Source organism: Ascidiella aspersa, chromosome 2, assembly GCF_963924565.1.
Source record: "Ascidiella aspersa chromosome 2, kaAscAspe10.2, whole genome shotgun sequence".
Taxonomy (NCBI): domain Eukaryota; kingdom Metazoa; phylum Chordata; class Ascidiacea; order Phlebobranchia; family Ascidiidae; genus Ascidiella; species Ascidiella aspersa.
In genome coordinates this window covers 28,986,607-28,996,899 of record NC_139448.1, presented here as the reverse complement: position 1 = coordinate 28,996,899, position 10,293 = coordinate 28,986,607, and the positions used below count along the sequence as shown (strand labels likewise).

The following is a 10,293-nucleotide window of genomic DNA, read 5'->3' as shown; positions in this document are numbered from 1 at the left end:
TAGGCCTGATTCCGATGAACTTCGGCCTTATTCAGACAGGTTTAGGTATTATTCAGAGGAGTAAGTTCTCGTTGTATCGTAGATGTTACTGCGTATTTGGTTTTATTATGTAGTTCATCTTAATAATACGTTTTGATAGATTTTTCTGCTTTAGATCTTATTGCTTTTTAGGTCCTGTTGTCTGTTCCCAGTTTATCATATTAACGCTCAATTTTAACATACATTATACTTTCGGTCTACTGTAAAAATTCCTTACAACACACTTCTAATTTATTTTTGTAACACAGATTAAATCAGTTTTACAACATTGAAAAAAATCAATGCTTTTAAAGAATTTCAAGTGCCTATTGGCCAGATATGGACATGTTATTACTCTGACCTGTATGGGCTTTGCTTTGCTATTACTGTACAAATGCTACGTTATCACTGCGGAAGAGAAATTAAAAAGCAATATTGAACATAGCTACAATGAACTTGATGTTGAGCCCGCACATATTTTGCTCAAAGATGTGCTTTTTACTGTTAAAACTAGCAAAAAATTCCATCGGTCAAGTGGAAGACTGGAAATGATTCTCAGCACTTGGTTCAAGCAAGTTTCAATAGATCAGGTTTTTAATATGTCATGCATATTTTTTTAAAAACAGAGTTTTTTTATGCAAACTTTATATGCAGATCTTTATTATAACCGATGATTTTGACGAAGAATACCGACTAAAAACCAATGGTCGTATGCACAGCACATCTTGCGGAAATACTCACGACAGGTTAAAGACTTGCTTATTAAATTAAGGAACTGACAAACCGGTTTTAGGTAATTTTTAGCTTTAGCTTGATTTAAATATCTACTTCGAAAAGGAACATGTCGTTAATATTGTTTTTTTTCACGTTTTGCTTTTTAGAGTTGATTTGTGCTGCAAAACAGGTGCAGAGTTCGATTTGTTTCTACCAACAAACAAAAAGTAAGTGACTCATTAAATTTGTTTGTCGTTGTCAAAAAAATGAAACATTTTGTATAACTTAAAAAACAAACAATAAAACTCAAATGTTTAAAAACCCGATTGAAACTGAGTAAAATACATAATATACGATATAAAAAGCAAATTGATCATAAAATTAATAAAAATATGTTTTTGACCTTTTTAGTAGTGTTATTATTACCTTGCTATGTATATTTATTTTACTTAACTTATAGGAACTGACGATGCCGGTTATAGGCAAACTATTCTTTTAAAAAAATATTTAATCCTGTTTTTTGTTGTTGTTAATATATCGGTCATCGGAACAGTGATCGACAAGCAGAAACTTTCTGCCAATGTCTTGGCTTCCATAAAAATAAGCCCTTTTATATGTTTTAACTTAAAAAAAAAATAATGAAAAGATATAACCCACTGGTCCTCAACCGGGGTTCCGCGGCACCCTGAGGTGCCATTTCTAATTCTTAAGGGTGTCGAGAGATATTTGAGAATATTTAAGAATCTATTTTTTATTTAACTTTTACTATTTTTGTGGACGATTAGAGTTGAATAAACCCAATTATAACTTACTCCCTTGTAAAGATGAGTTAGTGTGTGTTGCTCCGGTTTCGTTTATTGCGACATTATAATGAATTACCTACGGAAAAATCATATAGGGGTACCACAATCTATTTATCATTGCTGATGGGTGCCGCTAGCCACAAAAGGCTGAGAAACACTGATATAACCTTTTAGTTTTTGTTTTTTACCGATATGAAAAAATTATTTCGTCACAAAGGTGGTGGTGTCGCTTCGATGACGACAACTTCGTGAATCCTCAAAATCTTTTGGAGGAACTCAACAAACATCGCTGGAATGAGCCCATTTACCTTGGCCGTAAAAGTATGGACCATTCAGAGGTAAAAGTGGTAAAATATGTGAGAAGATATAGATGATAACGTCAAAACAAAGTCCATTATTTGTTGCTTAGTTCAAAGAATGAAAGTAATATGTTGTGGTGGATATTTTCGCTGCTTGTATTTAGGTCTCAACAGTTTTATGTTTGGTGATAAAGATTTAAAGAATTTTCATCAATTTTGATTAAGCGGTCAATTTAAAGAAAGGCCTCATTTAAATTTGTCATCAATTTTAAGATTTTGTCTATCAATGTTGAACGGTGTAACTTAAACTCGCACATTTGTTTAAACGTGCAGCTTTCAAATAGTTATTCCTTTATAAAGTTCCGATAATTTTTATTTGTTGGAATGTTGTGCCAAAGATGGTTGATCATCCTTTATATTCAAGACGGCATTTCTATAGTTAGGCCGACCTTCATTTTGTTATCTATAGCGGCAAAAATATCTCCTTAACTGAACAAGCTTTTAAACTGGTTGTCCGGCAGACCTCATTGTCCTTTGCCCTTTGGTGGATCCAAGAAGGAAACCGTGAGCCCATGACCGCCACATCTGTATTTTTTACCTAATTAAACAAGCTAAATCTCAAAACTTTCTTACGTATATATCTCTATAATAAGAAAAATATGTCTAGTAATTTTTCGCTTGTTTTCGAAAAGCTTTTCAGCCCAAAGGCGCCTTATACTTGTCACCGCCCCCCTAAAAATAAATATGACAGTTTTGTCAACTTAAACCATGTGAGTTGTATAAAGAAATAAGGCGCTATTTAAATTTGGTATCGGTGTTAAGATTTTGTCTATCAATGTTAAACTTAATATGTCACTTAAACTTGCACATTTTGTTCAAATGTGCTTTTGAGTATTTCGAAGACTTTTATAGGTAAAGTTGTTTTGTCAACCTAAACCCTGTGAGTTTTTTATCTGTGTTGTCAGATGTTACGTCATTTTAGTGACTGCATCGTCACTAAGTTGCGGCTTGCGTAGTGCACCACTTACCTAGGACAGTTGGTTTAAGTTTTTATTAGCGTACATCTTGATTTATATTGTGGTATGCTACTAGATCCTTATGATGCTAAAATATATTTATCACAGTCCTGTACTTAGTTTAATATTTAAATCATGTTAAGGCGTTTGGTTCGGGGTAAGCGTGAACCTTATTCGTTGTTTATTTTAAAAGTCTGGTATTCACCTAAAAATACTCTTTAAAAAAAATAAACGAATAATATGGTTTCCAAAGGGATTTTTCTCTACTTTTCTATGTGAACGTAGGCCAATCATTTAAAGCAGTTTACTTGGGCCTTGCGCGAATCTTACCATCTTTATGTGGTTTGTATTGTAAAGAACACCTTGTCCAATTTTACACTTAATTATCAACCCATCGTATGGTGTTCTTAAGGTTACTTACTCGTTACCCCACGTTTGACGTAACCTTGTGACGTCACGTTTTGATGTATGACCGGCTTAATTTCTCTAGCACGCATAACATTAAATTTCATTTAAAATCTTGTCGAAAGTTTTAAACTAAATTTTAATGAAATTCAAACGGAATGATAATTTAATAAAGCTAATAACAGTTTGTGTTGAATAAATATTTATGCAAGTCAATAAAGTTTGGCACAAAATTAAATATTCTGATCACGATCGTCAATTAAGTTTGGTGACCCCTAAAGTAAACTAAAGCCAACAAAATAGAAAAAAAAATACTTTTGTACTCATCGCCAAACAGGCTTAGCAGAAGCTTGTCCACAATCTAAGTAGTAATTGTATTAAACATATCCTACTATAAAGTTACCGGGTAAACTCTATTTACTGGTATATATTAAAGATATTCTGATTTCAGTGTATAGAATGAATATACCATGTCCAACCCCATAGGCCTATACTTCTTTGGGCATATACATTAACCTTAAATTGCTATAGAAACGCTATTTTAAAACTGGACCAGACACCTTAAACTGGCACAGAAATGATTGTTACACGCGGTATAGTTGTAATTTTTTGTCCACTGGTGGTGCTGAATATCTTGGAACATTTATTATTACGTCACAGTTGAACGGCAATCAATTCGAATTTGTGACCGGTGGCGGGGGAACGTGTGTTACAAGACCTCTGGCGCAAAAGATGATTTCGCATGTTGGGTGAGTTAACTTTTAAGGATTAAAATACTTGAAAGCCTCCGGCAAGATGAAAACAAAAAACACTATAGGAAACTAGAATTAAAAAAGAATCCTATCGGCTAGATAATTTAAGAAAAGTCGATGTTGTACAATTAAGTGCAAGCAAGGCATTTAAACGTTATAGGTATAATGTGAAGTGCTAACACATTGTAAAAAGAAATAATGTCACAAACATAAAATTAGTTTGATGTGTTTGCTATTTATCTGTGTTCATAATTACATGATTTTTGATATCGCTGTATGTCAAGCTCTGTGGCCCACTGAAAACAGCGCCATGGCCCACTTCTGGGTCATGGCCCATAGGTTAAAAACCTCTGGTATAAACAGAATGACATATTTAAATTAAACTTTTCGTTTCAGTAATATTTGCCATTGTGTTATAAAGCCTCTTTATGTTTGATTTTTAACGTGATATATATTATCATTTTAATTTTCAACGTAAGAAAGGGTTTGTTGGATCGCCAACTTCTTTTTTAGAAATGGGAAATTCACTGAAGCTTGTCGAGAGAATATAATGGGTGAAGATGCCAATCTTGGATATATAATTACATACAAGCTTAAGAATCCCGTTGTAGAGTCTCTTCGGTTTTACCACCCGTTTAAAAACCTAAACTTGGGCACAATGAACATTTCTACCTGGATGAATGCGGTAAGTCTGAAACGGGCTAAACATTGAATTTCTTGTTTAGAAGTCATAACATTTCGTAACTTGATTCTAAAAACTTAACTGCTGTATTTCGTCGAAATAGTCTGTATTTTGAAGCGAGGCCAAGGTTCTGGGTTTTATGGAAAACAATTTTTACATTTTAAATATACTCAATAGGTCCAGTAGTCCACCTTCCTTCAGTTTGGTGGTCTTCTTTTCCTTTTTTAAAATCTTGGACCATTCTTTATATAATACCTACCCACCCAATATTTAGAAAATTTTGGATTATAAATTTCGGTGTTTTCTTGTCTATTTTTTGTTGGGCTTAAAAATAACTTTTGTTAACCCTAATTTTTTTGCATAGCAGAGTCTATAACGCATACCTTCGTTTTTGAAACAGGCGGTTATTTGCTACCTCGGTAAAGGCAAGCTGGACATTCCACCGTCCATCAACACTTTTAGCTTGGAGAAAGATCCGACAAGATTTATCTCTGTTTACTGCTGGCAGCATTCTGACGATCCGATATGTGCTGCTTTGAGAGAATGATCAGGGAACCTGGTTGCTTATCATATTACAACGCTTTAAAAAATATGGCAATTTGATCTGAAAATCGATTAAATATTTTTTTATCCTACCGACTCTTTGCGATCATAGCATAACAAAGCAGGCAATAAAAGCGAAGTCTGTCGATGACAAAGTAGCTTGCCTTAGAGATGTTCGATAATACCGGATCTGAGTCCATACCCGATGTCAGGGATTTGATTAATAATATAATAAACAGTAAAAATAGCTAGGTTTCCAAGACCACAGGAATAACGTCGTTTGAATATTCAGAATTAATTAATTAGGAATTGTCGGGTTCCTATAGTTTTATTTTTTATAATCTTCAAAGCGCCACCAGAAGTTTCGACTTAAGTATTTGCGGAAGCCAGGTTTGAGGAAAAAATATTGAAAACAACTGACTTGAGCGTATAGAAGGCAAGCTCTAAATTCATTTTTTATCACCGCTTTTCTACAATCATTTGAAAAGTAAAATGTTTAGGTTAATGCAAATTTACACTTTCAGGAAAACTTTTAACAAAATCCGTTGTAAATTCACAGTTTATATTTGTTTAGCGTGTTGCTGATAAAACTGAACGTGAGAAATAGGAATTTCCTTTAACAGCTAAACGGAGCATATAGCCAATATCAATTGATATTGTAACTGCTTGTCTTGGGGCGTTTTTGGTATTGATATTTTGTTATTGGTTTGTTTTGACTTTTGTGAATAAAGTAGTTAAATTGCAGAATTACCTTGATCAGGTGATTGGTCGTGTTGGCAACTTCTCGGTCCAGTTGTCATTCGTCGAAGTTTTACTTGCTCGTACCGAGGTTCCTGGTTAACATACGCTTCTTCTTCTGCCATTATCAAGATTGAAACATAGCAGAGATGATAAGCACTAGAGATATCACAAGTGGTTGAAGGAGAGCAATGTCCACGTAAAATATTTTTCATAAAATCGGTAGGTGTTTCTACTGTGGGTGTATTCATACGTCACGTTTGTTGTTGTATATACGAAGCACATACGACTGTGGCTGAAATAGTATAATTGTAATGATTTAATCGGCATAATACGTCAATTGCAGTCTTGGAATTTTAGGAAAATCAATCAGCGTCGTTCATCCATTATGTCACAGTTGGGCGCACAAACGCTTGACGTCTATACCGCAGCTGCAGTCTGGGGGAGTTTCTACTGCTCTGTTGTGAAATGATCTTTGGTTGGCTGCATTATCTTGAAACTGATGCCTGGCCGCCCCGAACAGACACCGCGTATCGCAATATAATTTCTGTTTATTGTCGTGTACAAACTGCAGTGATGTGGTTCAAGTGACCAACAATGCAGACAGGGGAACGAAAATACGTAACGAATAGTGAAACATACTAAATTCGTGAACTATGTCGCCAGATTTGACCATGAGTCAAAAAAGCCTGAAAATTTTCTTGAAGGTAAAGCTTTCAGGCGTCAAGTGCCGGTTTGTCATTGTCTCTGGGAATGGGATTTTTGTTTTAAAGCGCCAAAAATAAAAATTAATCAATGAATAAAATATTTTGATTGCAAAACGATTCTAAAATTAATTTTGCATAGTCTTTACCAAACTAACGTACAATAAAATGAAACCCTCGCAACTACCCCTTTCGCATCTTAGACATAAGAAGGCTGGGCCCTTTAATTGGGGGGTAAAAAACCTAAAATATTGTGACGTCATCGTTTTAGCTCTCTGTAGTTATCGAACATATTTTACCGCCGCAAATTTAAATGCGAAATCTGGTGGCAATATACACCTCTCTATTTGCACCTGTTTCGCTTGTTACTCCAATCCAACATATCAACACCAGGCGTACACAATTTAAAATTGTGTGTCGATATGTTGGATTGGAGTAACATACGAAACAGGTGCAAATAGCAAATATTCTACAAATCCGATTTTTTTAAATATTCTTCAAATTGTTTTTCATTTTATTGTCGGGGTAATACACAAAGAGGTAAGGCCGTGAATAAACTTTCACCCACCGTACAATTAACGCAGGGAAGCAGTGCGAGTAAGTATGTTCACAGAATATCGGCGACATCGGACGACCAATTAGTTTGCGATAAGCTTCGCCTAATAATCAAGTGTAAATAGGGTGTTATTGGGCAAGCGAGCATCTAGTTCTACTTGGTCTACAATACAAAATCTACATCAGTTTTCGACTAGTTTCTAAATAGGATTGACACTTACTGTGCTGTACAACAGCAAGTCGTCGCGATAGAATTAGCACAATGCTACTTACAGCTAAAGGGAAGTCAAGACACTGCCGACTTTTTATTAAGAACACACTAAAAAAGGTTGGCATTTCAGCGTTCCGGTGACCTACTCTGTTCGTCACGCTTAACTCACCAGGCGACTAGTAGGTAGGTCGTTTTGAGAACTTGATATCTTTTATAAGCTGTTTTCTGACTTTAAATATGCTTTTTGGGTACAGGAATTAAAAGATGTCAGAGCAAACGTCGTCCCAGATCTAGATAAGTTTATCGGGGTTTCGTAAAAGTAACAGAGAGCTGCTGCGAAAAATTATAAAGTTGTTGTGTCTAAGTCTAAACTGGGAGCAGAAAGCGGCGGTTTGAATAGCCTATTTGAAGGCGTTTATGATTGGTTGTTGCCGACTTAATAAACTAAACTAAACAAAGCGCGAGACAGGCAGAAGACCATCTTTTGTTTTTAAACACTATTTATTTGTTTTCTACGTTCTTTTTGGCGCACATTTGTTATTGAGAAATTACCAATGGTAAACGAGCATGTTGTGACACAAACAGTCGACTTGTTTTTCAACAGCATGGGATCATCTCTCCAAGTTTCTTGTAGAATACCAGAATTAAAAATAGTATATTTATAGTGTTTTAAGTTAATCACGAGATGATTGTAGGAGACGATTATTATTTTTTTTACTACGTTCGGTTTGCTGAGTAAAAGTTAATAAGGTCTTAAATTGAGCGTCTGCGTTCGAATGTTTAAAATCGCTAGAGTTTTTTTGCGACAAAAGTCAAAGAAATACTCATCCTAACCCAAAACCTTGGTGAAACCTTATTGCTACCGCTAATCTGGCCTCAAGCCTCAACAAAACCTATTCACTAACCCAACACAGACAAAGGAATTTCAAAATGCGATTATTAGTATTATTTATAAGTGTAATATTTATTACTTATAGAGGTTAAAAATATTATACATTATCCATTGCCCCCAGTGGCGTATCCAGGGTGGCGGGAGTTCTTACCCCCTTTTTGTAAGTGATATTATCGTTTTTTGTTCGTTTTTGTCATGGCTTAACAAACTGTTCGAAGCGGCTTTTTCAGTAATTTGGTCAAGCGTCTTAATCCAATGCGAAACCAAAATCGAGCGCAAAATGCCGTTTTTCATCTTTTGTTTGGTCGACCGTAAACGCTGGAAGTTTTTCTCTTTCGTTATTTGTTTAAGTGGACTGATTGGCAAGTGTGCATTCGACAATTGACAACGCTAAGTCAAACCTTCTTTTTTTTCTCGCTAAAAAACGTCGAGTTATACGCAGTGTCGCAGTATGTTCCTCGCTATTCGGTCTCTGCGCTAATATCCGATGTTAGTGTAACATCGACATTTGTTTAACTGAAGCAGATTCTTAAAAGGAGGTATAATGGTGACTGTCGTGCGCGTTTCAAAGTCTCCATTTTTAAGTAATGATGGTTAACGCAAAATTATGCTCTTTAGCATACTCTAAGACCACGTGCTAAGTGTGTGCAATGGACACACCTTATTTCTCCTCAACCGCAGCTTGTAATTTAGCTGCACATAGCTCGGCGCAGATGTTGCGCTAATCTAATAACACCCGAATAAACATTCTTTGTTTAGTATTGCAGGTGGCGAAAGACGTGCTTGTAATTTAGCGCTCGTTCCGTTCATGGAACTTGAAATTTGCGCTGCTAATAGTCGAATTATGTGTGATTCTACCACAATTAATCACATATACTTCATGGTCTTGGTTTGTTTTTTTGCCTGAAGTTAACTTGCCTGAAGTTTTGTACACCGTGATTTTGCAGCTGGCGCCTGACAGGATTGTCGATGACGCACGTGGTCGCTTTTGCTGGACGTATTTGGCTGTTTCTGATTAGTTTTTTTCTCACGTCTTGCTATCACCATTCTATGACGTCATACTGTCACTGTTTTAAGACGAGATTATTCATTAACGTCAGACGAAAAATAGGGGTATTCCCTAAGTTAAAAATTCAGAACTTATAACTTTGTAAAAGTCAAAAGTGAAGTGTGCTACAGCACCAAGATTGTTTCAGTTTGAAAAATGATGAGTTGGTTTAGACCAGGGGTTGGCAACCTTTTTCTAGTCGCGGGCTAACACCTAACTCAGAAAGGTCTTTGTGGGACGCACAAAATGTTAACTGAGAATTGTGTTATTAAAATGTTAGAACAACTTTTAATCAGGCGGACCTCGGATCTTTGTTTTCACTTAAAAGCGTTGGCACAAAGTGCGAAAAAAGGCGTTTATTTGGTTTAAAATTCGAGCCCAAACGTCGTCATCCATACTATTAATGAAAAGTGTAATAAAACTACTTTGAAGAAACGCGATACCTTTAATAGTCAATCTTGTTTAGTTTTTGTTAAACTTTCTAAATGAGGGCGCACGTGACGAGCGAAGCGATTGCGTTTTTTTAGGTATACCAGCATTTCTTTTGAATTTCCTGAAAAAAATGTTAAAAAATATATGACCAATATTTTTGAATACGTTTTCCGTTAACGGCAACGAAGCGCCGATCAAGTTGAAAAGACAGCATCAAAACGTAAACAAGTTGGACATAGAAAGATTATTCGCGCGAAGCGCGAAAAATTTTCGCACTCACGTATAATTAAAATAGTCAAAAAGTAAGTATTTTATTTTTTCAAGACTACATTAGAAGATCCGCACAAAACGTTGAAAAGATCCGGAACCGGATCACGATCCGCCATTTGAACATGACCGCTATAGACAATGTCGTACAACTTTTTGCCTATTCTAATCACGTAAAACAAATTTAGCCCCAATAGTTCGATCAACAGGCGAA

General features: G+C 35.5%; 1 protein-coding gene across 1 annotated transcript; it reads left to right on the top strand.

Moving 5' to 3' along the window:
• The first annotated feature begins 293 nt into the window (after positions 1 to 293).
• Positions 294 to 5,417, top strand: LOC146164730 (beta-1,3-N-acetylglucosaminyltransferase lunatic fringe-like). The gene is made up of 7 exons (XM_083382773.1): positions 294 to 608; positions 673 to 764; positions 900 to 959; positions 1,753 to 1,873; positions 3,916 to 4,004; positions 4,521 to 4,692; positions 5,090 to 5,417. The coding sequence occupies exons 1-7, from the start codon at positions 321 to 323 to the stop codon at positions 5,234 to 5,236; spliced, it is 969 nt and encodes a 322-aa protein (XP_083238899.1). The 5' UTR covers positions 294 to 320; the 3' UTR covers positions 5,237 to 5,417.
• Positions 5,418 to 10,293: the final 4,876 nt, after the last annotated feature.

Excerpts from the sequence above, each read along its gene's own strand:
- LOC146164730 (XM_083382773.1), top strand. The coding sequence starts at position 321 with ATGCTTTTAAAGAATTTCAAGTGCCTATTGGCCAGATATGGACATGTT. Across the intron at positions 1,874-3,915 it reads AAAGTATGGACCATTCAGAG|TTGAACGGCAATCAATTCGA; the intron begins GTAAAAGTGGTA and ends ATTACGTCACAG. Across the intron at positions 4,693-5,089 it reads TTTCTACCTGGATGAATGCG|GCGGTTATTTGCTACCTCGG; the intron begins GTAAGTCTGAAA and ends TTTTTGAAACAG.